This window comes from Carettochelys insculpta, chromosome 7 (assembly GCF_033958435.1).
Source record: "Carettochelys insculpta isolate YL-2023 chromosome 7, ASM3395843v1, whole genome shotgun sequence".
In the NCBI taxonomy this organism is placed as follows: domain Eukaryota; kingdom Metazoa; phylum Chordata; order Testudines; family Carettochelyidae; genus Carettochelys; species Carettochelys insculpta.
Genome location: NC_134143.1, coordinates 45,331,189 through 45,347,087, shown reverse-complemented (window position 1 = coordinate 45,347,087; position 15,899 = coordinate 45,331,189). Strand labels below are relative to the sequence as shown.

General features: G+C 42.6%; 1 protein-coding gene across 1 annotated transcript in view; it reads right to left on the bottom strand.

The window, feature by feature from the left end:
• CFAP46 (cilia and flagella associated protein 46) overlaps positions 1–15,899 on the bottom strand; it is a 167,993-nt gene that overhangs the window by 34,139 nt on the left and 117,955 nt on the right. Inside the window, exons 37-43 of the mRNA XM_074999578.1 lie at positions 15,004–15,204; positions 12,915–13,021; positions 7,771–7,953; positions 6,829–6,964; positions 4,556–4,744; positions 3,422–3,610; positions 4–135 (exon numbers count right to left, since the gene is read on the bottom strand). Of these exons, the coding sequence (XP_074855679.1) occupies positions 4–135; positions 3,422–3,610; positions 4,556–4,744; positions 6,829–6,964; positions 7,771–7,953; positions 12,915–13,021; positions 15,004–15,204 (1,137 nt within the window). The remainder of the gene's footprint in view (positions 1–3; positions 136–3,421; positions 3,611–4,555; positions 4,745–6,828; positions 6,965–7,770; positions 7,954–12,914; positions 13,022–15,003; positions 15,205–15,899) is intronic.

Sequence of the window (15,899 nt, the reverse complement as noted above, 5' to 3'; positions counted from 1 at the left end):
TACCTTTAATCTATTTGCTTTCTTCCTGTGTTCATAATGTTTTTTATTAATTAGAGAAATGCAACTTGTCATTTCGTGTTCATTGTATTCTGCTTTTGTTGAGGGAGGCTTCATAGTTTTCAGTGCAGTTTCTTCCTACAAATCAGTAACAGAGAGGCTTCATTAGTATATCTATCCCACTAAAATATAAGTGGATTAGTTATTGTTTTTAACAAAGTTAGGAGGACTGAAATTCACCACAGTAAAAAGGAAGCCAGTTTCAGCCTCACAAACGGAGAACATCTCACCACAGTAATCTCTCTCTCTAACTTTTTTCCCTCATGAATGACAGACTAACGTCATCATGTAAATGCATCAGTCTGCCACACGGGGGTGCGGAGCAGAGGCAGTGAGAGGGGCCAGGGTATGTGTGGGGGAAGGCTGGGGCTGGCTGTAGGGCTTTCCAGGGCCACACTCCTGCCCCAGCCCCTTCCCCACCTCCATTTCCCTATCCCACCCCACCCTGGTCTGTCTGCTTCCCAGGAAGGCTTGAGGGAGGTTGCTGTGGGGCCAAGCTGAGAACTAGAAGCAGCTCCCCTGTCCGTAGCAGCAGACAAAGCTTGGCTCTGAGTAATGGTGGCTGCCACTACTGATGGGGAGCTACTTCATGCTACCAGACCCGGATAGGGAATGAGTCAGCAGCAGCAGCCAGATCTCAGCTCTGAGCAGCACCTTCCCTCCTACCAGGGTCTGGCTGTGGCAGCTGCTCACAGCTCCTCCCCTATGGTCTGTGCTAGATGGAACCTGGAGGCATGTAGTTAAGTGTAGCAGTCAGTGGACTTTTGGTGGAGAGGGGTATTGATCTGGCCATCAGTGATTTGTACTGTGGTATCCAGGAAATGGATCTCTCATGTGGAAGAGTCAAGGCTGGGATTGATGGTGGGGTGCAGGTTGTTTAAATCTCTGTGGAATTCTTCCAGAGTCTCTTTACCATGGGTCCAAATGATAAAGATGCCATCGATGTAGCTTAAGTAAAGGAGGTAAGGTAATAGGGGATGAGAGCTGAGGAAACGTTGTTCTAAGTCAGCCATAAAAATACTAGTATACTGTGGAGTCACGCGGATACCCATAGCAGTGCTGCTGATCTGGAGGTATAAGTTGTCCAAGTTGGAAGTAATTGTGGGTGAGAACAAAGTTACATAGGTCAGCCACCAGATTTGCCACGGTAACATCAGGGAAAGTGTTCCTAATCGCTTACAGTCCATCTTCATGTGGAATATTGGTGTAGAGAGTTTCTACATCCATGGTGGTAAGGGTGGTGTTGTCAACAAGGTTTCTGCAATATCTTCAGTAGGGACTTCGGATGCCTAAAGGGGCACTTCTGACGTCTGAACGCACAGCTGCACGTCAGCCTGCCCAATGTCCCCAGGTTGGTTGTGGCCTGTTGTGCTCTGCACAGAATGGTGGAGGGCAAACACAAGCATTTCATGCAGGGGTGTTTATCTTATTTATCTACATGCCTCCAGCTTCCATCCAGCACACACCACACGATCCATCATTTATAGTCCAGACCTTAGATACAATTGCATCTGCTCCAATCCTGCTGACAGAGACTAAAAACTTCAAGATCACTATTAAGCATTTGTAAAACTTAATTACCTACCAGAAGTAAAGATTGACAGGGCCATATGAATCCCAGAAACCAACTACTTCAGGATAGGCGTGAGGTCAATAACAGAACACCACTTGTCATTACCTATAGCCCCCAGCTCAAACTGCTGCAGTGCATCATCAACAACCTACAGCCTATACTGGAACATGATGTTGCACTCTGAGAGGTGCTGGGTGAGAGGCCTGTTCTCTCCTATAGACAACATCTAACCTCAGGAAAATTCTCACTGGACCTAACCATGTTAGTTACAGAATCAGGGGCTCATACTCTTGTACCTCAACCACTGTTACATATGCCATCCTGTGCCAACAATGTCCCTCTGGTAAGTATATTGGACAGACTGGACAATCACTTCACCAAAGAACGAATGGACACAAAGCAGACTTTAGGAATCCGAACACACACAAATTTGTCAGTGAGCTTTTCAATGGAGTGGGCCATACTGTTTAAGACCTGAGAGTATGCATCTTACAACAAAGACTTTAACAGCAGATTACAAAGGGAAACATCTGAACTGGAGTTTATCCTCAAATTTGATACTTTGACACTTGGTCTTAACAGAGATAGCAATGACCCTACGCATTTTAAAGACAGCTTTCCCATCTTTGATATTCATAGCGATCTCAGGCAGGTCACTTAACTCAATAGATTCTTACAGTTAGTAATTTTCTTTCCCTTCCTCTCCCTCACTTCACCCCCCACTTCTGTCCTATGTATCTGATTTGTCAGTTTCAATTTTGATTTTTTGTTAGTATCTTTGTGTTATATAATTATCATGCCAATTCACCTTCAGCAACATTTCTGGTACAGCAGTATCTCCAGATCTGAAGAAATGGGTCTGCCCCATGAAAGCTCATCACTTAATAAATTATTTTGTTAGTCTTTAAAGTGCTAGTGCTACAGGACTTTTGTTTTTTTTTTTTTAAAACGGTGAAATGGTTTAAGAAAACCTTGTGCCTGACACCACTTTTTGACATGCTGGCAAATGTTCCATCTAATTCAGCTCTCAAGAACATTTTTATTCTGTATTTAAAGAGGCTCAAATCTTTTCTCTCCCAATGGTCGAAATACTATAAAAATATCAAATGACGTTCATTGCATTTTGTATAAATTCACTCAGGATCAGATTCTGCTTGGCCCATACAGACATGCACAGAAGTATCCCCCTCAGTGCACAGCCTATATAAAAGGCACAACATTGTGCTCTCAGAGTGCATGAACTGCTAAGTCCCTCCCAGGACTTATCTACACAGCGGATGATGGCAAGCTGAGGTGTAAATCTTTAGTGCAACTAAGGTGCCATGCAATGACTGTTCATGTGCACCAGGCCACAGCACACTAGAGTTTCATAGTTTGTAATAGCCTATTCTCATCTGAAAGTGGATTAGATTAAAAGTACACTAGAAAACTTTTAGTGTGTGGTAAGAAGAGTTCACTTCAGTTAATATGTGGCAGCTGCTGTGTTGCATATTTACCTCTCAGTCTGCCCTGTACTAACCACTTGTTTTGACAAATTCCCCAGGAATACATCACAAAGGGAGTGAGGAAGTCGGGCTACAGCAGAGGTGGCCAGCCACATGTGGTTACAGAGCACAGGAAAGGTGTGCACTTGGGAGCTCTGGGGAAGGTAAGACACTTTTTACTATGATCTGTGAGCAATTTGCATGATCTATCCCGCAATTACAAAAGCATTAGCAGTACACAGAGCAACATTCTACTAAATAGCATTGATATATATCACATAATCTTAATTTAGAACCAGATTCATACCATAACATTTTCATTCCAGTAAATATCTGAATTTAAGGGGTCCACATTAACTGCAAGTAGACGCAGAGCTTTTCCAGTGAGATACAGGAACTTGGATTTGATATCAGGGCATCCTATATAAAGACTCTGTACGCTTACTAACTGAGCCAACACAGTGTGACCCACAGTCCGTGATATATTTATCCATCCCTGATAAAATAAAAAAATATGTTAAATCACATTTTCACACATAATATAAATGTTCTATGAGAAGTTATGAATAAATCAGTGATTCACAGATTTATATTGTCCTATAGCTTGAAATATTTGATTTTAGAGTTGCATGTGAAACTTAATTAAGTCTTCGACTTCATTTAAGAGTTTCAGCTCTATTTCTCTCTTTTTTGAAGTGTAAAGCAGTAACAAAAATTAAATGTTTTATTTTGAATGTTGAAATACTCTATATAAAAAATTAAAATGTGAGAATTTCCTAATTTCCACTATTCACTTTTCCAAAACATGGCAAGGGCTTTGTTAATTTTGCAGTCCAAAAAAATTCACTTCAACCATCTGAGTTCACCTGCAAAATGCAGAGTGTAGAATTGAACTGAGCGATTCATACATCAAGCCCATACCTTCTGGACAAGTTAGAGCGTGTCTTTTAAAAAGACATGTAATTCTGATTTAAGAGACTTCAAGAGACAGAATATTTGTCACATCTCTTGGCAAAATTGTTTCAGTGATGAATTACCCTCACTGTAAAATGAAAGGTCTCAAGGATGAAGTGTAATAATGCAATCCTAGTTTGGGTATGGGTGGCAAAAAGAGTGTGATTTAATGGGAAAAATGTAGTTCAATGAAGACAGCTCTGTTTCCCTCAACTCTTGCTTTTCACAATCATCCTCAGGCCTTTGCCTTGGGGAGACAAGTCCCTTTAGGCACAGAGAATGGCCAAGGTCACAACAAGCTCGTTAAAATTCATACTTTAACGTTATGTTTTCCAGTATTCAAATGAAAGTTTTGTCAGACCTTTCTTCTGTATAGCAAGGTATTAATCGCAAGAGGAAGATTTGCAGAGATCCATCTAGCCCAACGCAAGGAGTGTTTAAATATAACATTTATAACTGAGTCATAGGAAGGAGCATATGCAATTACCTGTTCCACAGAAGCACTATCAGGTGTTAACCTGACAAATTCTTCAACAATTTGACTAAGTGATCCTCGTCTCAGTTCTTTCAGCTTTTTTTCAGCATTAACAAGATGAAGAATATCCAAATTAATTTCCACAAAGTTTAGCTTCATATTAGCAAGTCGTCTCATTAATGGTATACTAATATTTCTAATCTGAAATATAAGAAAACTGAGTGTAAATCTATCTTTAAATCACATTTATGTAACGGTCTCTCAGCCATCACAGAGGCAGCGCTGATCACAATACAGCAATTGTATTATTCTGCTCAGTCCTTCAACCACCTGCTGACCAGGTTGTCAGTGGTTCTGGTCATATGATCAGCATTGTGCACTGCAGTCCACAGCCACCGAGCAATCCATGAGCAATCCATGAGCTTCCAAGCACATGTGTGCGGCATGATGCCCAACCTATCTTTAAATTTACAGTATTAATATTTTTTTCTAATTTATTGAATTAAAGTCATAATTTCAGAACTTCTCTAAATACAAAGGAACATATTTTAAATAAACCATAATGAGATTCCTACACTATAGCACACATATTTTTCTGAAAATAATAAAACAAGTAAAGTGGATGGGTGACAACTGCCCTCGTCCATATAATATGCTTTATTTTAAAACACAAAAATACAGATGATACTGAAATTTGACACCATCATCAAAATCATTTGCTCTACAGTAGAAGTGGGCCTTCAGGCAACATCAGAGGATAGTCAGCAAGAAGTTACAAGGGAAAAATCATCAAGAAGCCTGTGGGAGAACTGGACAATTAGAGTACCCAGGGCTGCATTACTGGCCAGACAGGAGAATGACTGACACACATACATCCTTTTTTTTCTGAGATCTTTGTGTGTTTTTGTTTTTTTTCATGCATCCTACCCTTTTCTATATACATTTTTTGCAGTATACTTATTACTGTAGTATCTAAGTACCTTCAAGCATACATTAGACAATGGGACTACATATCTGTTGTGTTCTGGAGCAACACACACACATGCACATGCTCTTTTTCATTCAACTGCTTTGTATTTATTAGAGACATTAAGGTAAAAGAAAAGGACCTTGCGCCCAGGGAGTAGAAAGTGGTGAGGTTTATAAAGGTCTCTAGTTATTATCTGTTTTCACTCTAGGGCAGGGGTTGGCAATCCCCGGCATGTGTGTCACTGATGGCTTCAAGCTGAATTTAGATGGCATGCAGTGGATGCTTGGCTGTGCCCCTCCTCCCACACAGAGCACAGGAGGAGGTTGGAGAAAAGGGCTGGGGCAGCAGCCTCTGCTGTGAAGGCCCTTGCATCAGTGTGGGGCTGGTGCAGGAGTCCCTGCCACAGCATGGGGGTGGGGCCGGAGCCCTACCGTGGTGTGGGGAGGCCAGAGCCCTGGGCAGTGCAGGCCTCGTGTCAGAGGCTCCCTGGAACCCTCGATGCAGGGCTGGGGCTGGAGCCCCCACTGCAGAGCCCTGCAGAATCTATCAGGCTGTTTTTTCTCCCCTTCCCTGATGGGCTTGGGTGTGGGGTCTGGCCAGGAGGGGGGGTGCGAGAGCAAGCTGGTGGTGGGTGTCTGGGGTCTGGGTGGGAGGGAGAGTGAGGTAACAGGCAAAGGATGGGAAGTTGGTGGGAGGGAGGGTGCAGGAATGGACTGGGGTTTGGGGATTTGGGTGGGAAGTAGGTACAGCAGTTGGTGGAGAATTCAGGAGTGAGATGGAGGTGAGAAGTCTGGGTGGCAGGGAAGGTGCAGGAACAGGCTAAGGGTGGGGGTCTTGGCAGGGGCAGGGTGGGAGAGGGAAGGGCTGGGCAGGAAATTAGCTCACTTCAAAAGAAAGTAAATATTACCATTAGACATATATTCTCTCTTATCAACTATTACAAAGAATGCTATTGGTGTAAATTATTTACAGTTGGATTGCCAGGAAACAGGACTAGCAGTTGGGCTCAGTAAACAGGGCACTGAACTGGGAGTGGGGAGAGCTTGTGTCAATTCCCAGCCCTACCTAGAATCATACTTGCTATATGATCTTGGACAAATCATCCCATCCCACTGTGCCTCCATTTCCCGTCCTTCTTTTTTATGTCTTGGCTATTTTGAATCTAAACTCCTTTGGGCAGAAATTCTCTCTCCCATTGACCCTGCCTGGCGCAATGGGGCACCATCTCAGTTGTGTATTGTACAAACTGCTGTAATACAATTAATAATAATCCTAATTGAACAAATTTTGCATACAGTAAAAGTATCCAATTCACCTCATTACTTGGAAGTAAGCTCCAGATATTGTTAAACACTTCTTCTTCTTCATATACTGCTCTCTGACCTAACTTGTATGCATCTAGATAGAGACTATGTTTTCTTTCTTCATCTTCCGTATGTGTTGCAATTGTTCTGTAAGAAAACAACACTGAGTTTTACAAGGATATTAGTATAAAAGATTATCACTTCTATAATGTTATAACTTTCAAAATGCTCAATGAGCAACTAAATTGAATTGTTTGTGCATATAAGACTCAAATATAAAAATAAGTATTTAAATATTACTTTTTAAAGGCCTGATTGTTGGATGTTTGCACTGGTTAAGTCTCCTCTGCACTGCACAGCAGCATTAAGAGAACTTAAAGCTGCCCTAAATGGATAGAGATCTTCTGTCAGAAGGTATGCCACAGTGGCATATGGCTGGCATAGCTTTATTTATGCTACCCATACTTCCAGTTTCTGAATATGGGATGCCTGGGGAAAGATGGAGCACACTGTGCTTTGGAATCTCTAGCCATAACAATCCCTAGAGAACTGTTCAAGAGCCATAAATTAAAGGAATACTTTGGCTTCTTTAACTTATATTAAGGGTTGTTTCAGCAATCAAACTGGCCCCATGATACAAAGGAAGATTGAAAGACAGCTTAAAATCCCTGGTGCTTTATTCTGACCTCAAAGGTAATGCAGATAATCATAAATCTTGTCAGCACAGCTACTAAATGCATAGGAACAGCTATTCCTGATTTTAGCGAATACTTGTTGATCTATTCCATCAAAAATGATAATATAAATGCACAAATTGGGATACAAAAACATGTGATATTATGAACCCTCATGTACTTTTCTCCAGACAGCTGAACTCTAACTCTAAATAAGACACCTGATGAGGTTTTTTAAGTAAAGTGTAATGAACATTTCCAGCAAATTTGCAAACATACTTGTGAATATTTGCACGTTCCAGCAGGATCTCAGCACTGTGATCTTTATATCCATAGTGAAGGAAGTCCTCCTCAATTTGAATTAATTTGTCATATGGTTCTTGTAGCATACTTGATAACTGAGAAGACTCAGCATTAGCTTTCATTAAATCTTGGACATATTTTATTTGAACAAGTGTTTTCCTATGAAGAAGAACAGCATACATGGTAGCATGGGGATAAGGCTTCTGAGAAATTGGTCAAATACTAACCTGTGTCCAAAAACTGCTGTATAATTTTTTTTTATTTCTGCTCCCCTTTTAGTTTTTATGTCTGTGATGGATTTAGAGGAAGAGCCCTTCTAATTCTTTGTATAACCTTAATATACTCTTCCAGTCAAATGTGGTTTTAAGATAGAATACACAACGCATGGTTTTTGGAAACTGTGTTTCAATACCATCTAAGTGATGCCACAGTGCCAGTTATGACATGCTTATTTATTTTCAGGTTACCCAGTTTTAAGCAGTGATTTAAAAAGATAGCTAAACTGAAACGTGTATTCAGCTAAAGTAAAAACTACTGGACTGATATTCCAATTATATGTAAAAGGAGACAAAAACATATGAGGCGTAAATTGAAAAGGGACAGTTCTTGATAGACTTAGTTGAAAAAAATCAAATAAGAAAAGGACACAGATAATAAGTCCATTATATTGTTCCCATAGAATCCAAAAGCTACTGGACTTTGAAAAAATGTTATTGATCTAAATATTATGGATATCCCACCTCTTCCCACCAACCCATATTCATATTTTAGTATCTCAAGTAACACCTTTTACACTGTGTAAAATACATAACAAAGGACAAAGTAAATATGGGTTTCACCATCACCGAATTAATCGTTAGGGTATGTCTACATCTGAGTTGGAAGATGTGAACCCCAGCTTTGGTGGACATACCTGTACTTACTCTACATGAGACAATGCACTAAAAATAGCACTGTAGCCTATGTAGCAGGGGTATCAGCAAAAGCTAGCATCTACTGGTTGCTCCCAGAAGATCCCGGTGGGGTCCTGTCTGGGTGCATAGTCTGATCTGCTGCTACATTGCTATTGCTAGCATCATAGGGCTAGAAAAGAGCTCAGGAAGTCATTGAGTCCAGCTCCCTGCCTAAAGCAGGGCCAACCCTAACTAAATCATCCCAGCCAGGACCTTGTCCAGCTGGGACTTAAAAACCTCCAGGGATGGAGATTCTACCACTTCCCTGGATAGCCCATTCTAGTGCTTTGCTACCCTTCTAGCCAAAAACCGTTTTTCCTAATATCCAATCTAGACCTTCCCCACTGCAAATTGTGACCATTGCTCATCGTTCTGCCATCTGTCACTACTGAGAACAGCCTCTCTCCATCCTCATGGTAACCTCCCTTCAAGTAGTCAAAGAATGATTGCTTATGCAGAACGAGCATGGGTGCATCTATGTGAGCAGGGTATCATACCTCCCAGCTGAAATGTACACTCTGTTGCAGGTATTAAATTCACAGGACAAAAGGCTTCTTCCTGGAATCCTCTAATTTAGGTTAGATTACAGTGCTCGGTAACACATTCAAAGGTGCTAATAACAAACAATATTTCTGATTTTAGGTGATTACTTTTGTGAGTTCAAACACATTACAGTAAACTCTTTCATATCTGGTAACCTCAGAACCAGGGGACTGCCAGATATTCAGCCAGATATGTGGCTTAATAGAGAGGCAGCTGTGGGATCCCCGCAGAGGGGACGGGACCCTGCCAGCCCCACAGCTGGGAACTGGCTGAGGCACAGAGACCCGCCAGCAACTCCAGCTCCAGGGAGCCAGGTGGGATGCCAGGTTCCGGGGAATTCCACCATGGCACGGAGCTCTGCTGGCAGCCCCAGAGCTGGGGAACTCTGGCAGCCCCAAGGTGCAGGGGAACTCTGCTGTCAGCCCTGGGGCCAGGGAAACTCTGCCAGGGAGCGGAGCTCTGCCAGCAGCCCCGGGCCAGGGAGCAGAGCTTCACTGGAACCAGGAGAAGCCTGGGAGCCAGCACAAGGTAGAACTCTGTAGGCCTGGGGGCTGAGAGTCAGCAACTCCAGCCCTGGGGACCCAGGGACAGAGGTGGTAGGGGATGGTTCCAGTTATTTGAGAGTTCCAGTTGAATGAATAACCAATAAGGCAGAGTTTACTGTAGCCTCAACTAGGTAGGGAAAACACTATGAAAATGTTAAGTTCAAAAAGGTGTGTCTATGCAGCAGTTGGGATGGTAAATTTCCGCTTTCATAAACAGTAGAGGCCCTGTTGCAGCTCTGATTGCAAGTGGAAGCTGGGCTGGAAGAAAGTTCTAGGCAGAAACCTTTTGTAATATACTCCAAAGCGTATGGGCCAGGCCCGCAGTGGTCGGGGAGGAGGTCCAATGGGGCTGGGCCAGGCCTCACACTGGCCGGGGAAAGGCTGAGGCTGGCAGGGTGGGGTAGAATGGAGGCTCCATTGGGGGGGTTGGGCCAATCCCTGCACTGGCTGGGAAGGGGCTGGGGATGGCATGGTGCAGGGAGGGGCTTGCAAAGTATAGGGGGCTCTGTTGTGGGCCTGGGCTCTGTGCTGGCTGAGGGAGGGTCTGGGTCTGGCACAGTTAGGGGGAACTCCACTGGGAACTGAGCCAGGCCCTGTGCTAGCTGTGAGAAAGGATGGGGCTGGTTCAGTGAGGGTGGGGGTGGGCTTTGTCAGGGGGCTGGGCTGGGCCCCTTGCTGGCTGGGGAAGAAGCTGGGCTGGCACAGTGTGTGGGAGGAAGGGGGTTCCACTAAGAGGCTGGGCTGAGCCCCTTGGTGGTGGGAGAGAGGCTGGGGCTGGCACAGTATCGGGGTGGGGAGGAACACAGTAGAATCTTACCTGGACAATGCAAAAATAACATATATGATAGCTCTGCTCAAACTAAAGCACACAAAATAGGGGTAAAGCTGAATGTCTAGTTACCTAAGGAGTAACCAGGTTTCTTCTTGGGCTGTTAATCATTGCAACTGCAGCAACCTGGCCAGTTGCTCCATTATTTTAATCTACTAGTTCAAACAGAGCTAATGCATATCTTTCTGATCAGCACTGGGAAGCATAGTTCTAGCTGCTGTATAGATATACTGTTAGGCTGGGTCTACATGGACCTGTAGTGCTGGCAGCTTCATGGAAATATGCAATTGCAAATGGCTGCTCATTAGCATAATCATGCAGCTAATTAGAATAGCTGCTCAACATCTCCCTGCTGGTAGAGGCTGCTGCCGGCAGTATACAGGCTGTGTAGATGTGCCTCTGCCGGCAAACACCCCTTCTGTCACCAGCCCTTTATGCCTGAAAAAGTTTGCCGGCAGAGGCACATCTTCATGCCTGTTCACTGCTGGCAGGAGCCCTCATGTGGCTATGTTCGTTAGTGGTGCAACTCTGCTAATGAGCAGCTATTTGCAATTGTGACTCTGCTCATTTCCATGAAGCTGCCAGCGCTACCAGTCCCTGTAGACCCAGTCTTAGATTTTAACACTTAATAGGTTTATATGCAATACACAAAAACAGGAAAGGAAAATTAGGAGTTAAAGATTAATACCCTAGAATAAGTTAACTTAAGAAAACACACTTATGCCTACATAGAAAACATCAAAGTTGGATTAAATGATAAATGACATCCATATTCTTATCTGAAAGTTAGAACAAACCAGAATTGCCATGGAGAATTTAAGAAGGGACAGGAGTCAAACCCATAACATAAGCTGTTATTTGTTTCCCAGTGAGGAAACCAACATCCTAGAGGTAAGAACTCTGACCTTCATTCCAATGACAGGATGAGTTTAGACATCTGTCTTTATTCAGAATACTTACACTGTGACTGAAAACTTTCCCCAGAGGAAATATTCTAGAATATGAGTTTGTGACCATCATTAATTCTATGGTTCTATGATTAATTAATGGCTTGTGGCCAGGCCTGCAGACAAAGTGGGAGGGAAAAGGAGGCAATTGTCCTGTGGCCCAGCAATACAGAGGGGCTCAGAGCCCCACCCCTGCTGCCACCACTGCTGCAGCAGCAGTCGTGATTGGATCCCTGGGCCCTTTGAATCACTGCTGCAGCACTGCATGTTATGCTCCAGGCAGCACTGAGGGTTAGGGTGGGGGTGCACCACAGTCCAGGCTGGGCTGAGTGTTGGCTGCCCTCAGCCCCATCCCTATTGGGGGCATGAAGTAGGGCTACCCAGTAAGGCTGTTGGCTCTGCTGCTTGTGGCTAATACTTTGTGGCATATGTTTGTTAAACAGCACATAGACCTCTATTTAAAAAACAAAAAACCAAAAAACCTAACAAACTTGTGACTCATAGAATAATGTAAATGACAAGAGTGGCAGACGGAAGGTAGCAGGGCCTATTGATTAGATCAGGACATTGAGGCTACATCTCTGCGACAGCCTTATCTCAAAATAACATTTTTTGAAATGCCATTTCAAAATAACACAACCACACAAAATGCTCTCAAAATAGCACCCAGCTGTTTTGAAATAGCATTTCTAGCTCCAGAACACTATTTCAAAATAGTGCCATTGGAGCTCATAATGGACTATTGCAAAATAGGCATTATTTCTCAGGAGATGAGGCTTACCAGAATAGAAACAACGCACCCAATATTTCGAACTTATTTCAAAATAATGCGTGTGTCATTTAGATGCTGCCAAAGTTACCTTGAAATAACTGCTGTTATTTTGAGAAAACTTGGCTGTGTAGACATAGCCTGAGGGTCAGGAATCATGACCTGATTCAACCAGGAATATTAATTAATCCCTATAAAAATGTAACATGATATGGTGAGACAATGCCTTTAAAATGCTTTGAAGTTCTCAGAGTAAAAGCACAAGATAGGTACAAAGTAGCAGGTGGACAAAAAACATTTGATGCATACACTCATGGAAGAGTAAATTGTATAAAAGCCTCGAATAGCAGAATGTCCAAAACAAATGGAAACAAATTTATAATTTTACAATTTACATCCAATGTAGAGAAGTTTCTTTAATAAACATCTTTAGCTAGTATTATGTGCTCCCAAAAGCAAAAACAACCACACGCAATCTCTGTCTCTCTCTCTCCGTATATGTATATATCCATAAAAAACTATATTTAAAGTTACCTTGCTTCAAGGGATGTAATTATAAAACCCAGTTCAGACTTTCTGTTGGGTCTCTCCTCTAATGTAGATCTGAACACCTCTACAGCTTTTTGTAAAACTTTGCGTGCCTGCAGATAACATTATAATTTAGGTAACCGGATCTTTATATTTCTATATATAACATTAACCAATATTTTAGAACACACAACTGCAAAGAAAATCTTTGTTCTTTTTTTCCCTAATATTCTGCAAGATGATCAAACTTAACAAGATTAAAAGTGCTAAAATGTAGCACTTCACCACTTGACAAAAAACTATTATGGAACTATTCAAAGAACTGTTAATCAGTTAATATGTAACTCAGCATACAGCGGTATCAGGGAGACTTGTAAGAGAAAACATATTTTTTTGGTTTCTCCATGAACAAAAGAACAATATTATTTAAAACATTACCTCCTAAATATCAGTGACTAGAAGATGTTGACTCAAAGGCCAAATTACTTCTGCCTTAGGATTTAACTTCATGAAATTGTAGCTCACATGCAGAGTTAAATAGTAAATGTATTTTTAAAGTATTAACTAAGTATTGTATGCATGCAATATATGCCTTCCTGGATTTAAAAAAGGTAACACAAAACAAAGTACCCTGTGGGTTTTATGGGTGTAATTTCCATTTGGCTAGGTGAACATTTATTGCAGTTAATATAATTAGTGATATGCATCACATAGAAAACAGACAGCTGAAAGTGCAATGGTAACTTGTTATATTTTGAAAATGGACAAATATAAAACACTGTCAAACTGTAACTCCCTAATATTGTTTATACTTTTGACATAAATTTAAAACACCTTTCTTCCAAATAACCTTCAGCCCTACCCTCACTTTCTTATATTGTTTCTATCCCACTGTACAAGCTTTTTAAGTATGAAAATCAGACAATCGTGAATAAGTTGTGCACACTGGTTGATTTGGTTTGAAAGATGGAATATGTTGAGCACAGAATGAATGAGCTAATCTTCAGTTAAGACCAGTAAACATCACTACTTTGTCTGTTTCTGCCAGGAAATCAGTAAAAGGAGACATACTGGAAAGGAAGTGTTAAGTGTGTATCAGTGTATGTCTACTGTGGTAGGGTCAGTCTTGTTCCTGGGCTCCAGGTCCTCCGTTCAGTCCCTGGCCCCACCACATAACCCCATTACCCTTGCTGGGGCAGGGGGGTGGTCCGGGGGGAACCCAGTCCCCACCCACTCCTTCCAGGTTCTGGCCCAGGGACCCTGGATGGCCGCTACCAGCAAGGGCTGACTTCCTTTGCCCTTTCCCCTGCAGTACTTCTCCCTGGGCCACTTCCCCAGATGATTCCCCCCTGTACCTCTTACAGGTAGTGGTATCCATGGTAACAAGTCCCCTCCTTTGTGTGGCTCCTCTGGCTGACTAGTTTCCCACAGTCTCTGGCTGAGCTTCAGGTTCCCTGGACTGGGGCAGCCCAGCCCTCAGGTTGCTGCAGCTCTTCCCTTTTACAGCCTCTGGTGTTCCTCCAAGTCACTTTCCCTCTCCTCACTCACCTTCCAAACTCTCCTTAACCACCCTCCCCTATGTCCTGCAGGGAGAAGGGCTTATAAAGGTAGCCCTGAGCAGGACCAGCTAGCCCTAATTGATTTAGGGCAGCCTACTCCTCAGCTGCTCTCACTCTGATTGTCAGCTCCATCTCTGCCCTGTTTTTACTCCTGTCTTTCCTCCCCTGGCCCCACCCTGCCACACTACATAGAAATTAAACACCCCAGGATGGCTTTTGGCAGCTGAGCTGAGCTCACCAGGCTTGGGCTAGGGGACTAGTTAAAGGCAGTGATGTTCAGTTTCTGGCTGTCACTATGTCTGAACATGCACACTAAAATGAAACAGCCCTCTGTGAACCTGAATCAGCTGACAGGGGCCAGCCATGCACATTGAACTGGAGTGTAGACATACCTTCAGGGAACAGCAAATATACATGACCTAAATACTATTATATTTATTGCATAAGTCTGAAGGCTATATAAAACAATTTTAAAATATAATTCATAGCTACAGACTGTACTGGGAAGGGAAATAATATCCGTTTTATTTTCTTACCATTCTCTCTTTTCCTTCCTTATCTTCGTCTAGAACTGCTTGTATGAGACTCAGTGTGCTATTGTACCAAAACTGTTCATTTCCTCCTTTCAGCTGTGCCTTCTCAAGAAGTGCCTTAGCTTGCCCATAGTTTTTTTCCAGGTTAGCCAGTGCAGCAAGAAGGTACAAGCATCTTGAGGCAGCATATGTGTCATTCATTTCCTGGGGAAAAAAGATATTTCAGAAAAGAGAAATATTATTCACATTTAGGCTACTTCTACACTTGGGCAAAACTTCAAAATGGCCATGCTAATGGCCAAATTGGAGAATAGTAAGGAGGCGCTGAAATGCATATTCAGGGCCACATTAGCATGCCGCAGGCTGCAGCACTTTGAAAGTGCCGTGTTTCACTCGTGCATGGCTCATCTACACAGGGGTCCTTTTTGAAAGGACCCTGCAAATGCTGAAATCCCCTTATTCCTATCCTTTTGAAAGGACCTCCTGTAGATGAGCCATACACGAGCGAAACATGGCATTTTTGAAGTGCCGCAGCCGGTGGCATGCTAATGAGGCACCAAATATTCATTTCAGCACCTCATTAGTATGCTCCGATTTGGCCATTAGCATGGCCATTTCGAAGTTTTGCCCACGTGTAGACATGGCCTTAATGACAAATAATGGAGTGGGCACTGAAATATGAAATCAGTGAGTTTTGTGCATGCTGCAGAAGAATTTTCTCATTTTTACTACTTCCCAGTGCTTTTCCAGACTACAAAAACTTGTCAGCTCACTTTAAGCACATTTTTATTTCCAAAATTATTACATATTTTCCTTTACCTCCCAAGAATATTTTTCGACACAACATTTTATTGTCAATAGCCGAAGCAGGGCGCATGTGATCACAGAGAAGACTTTCA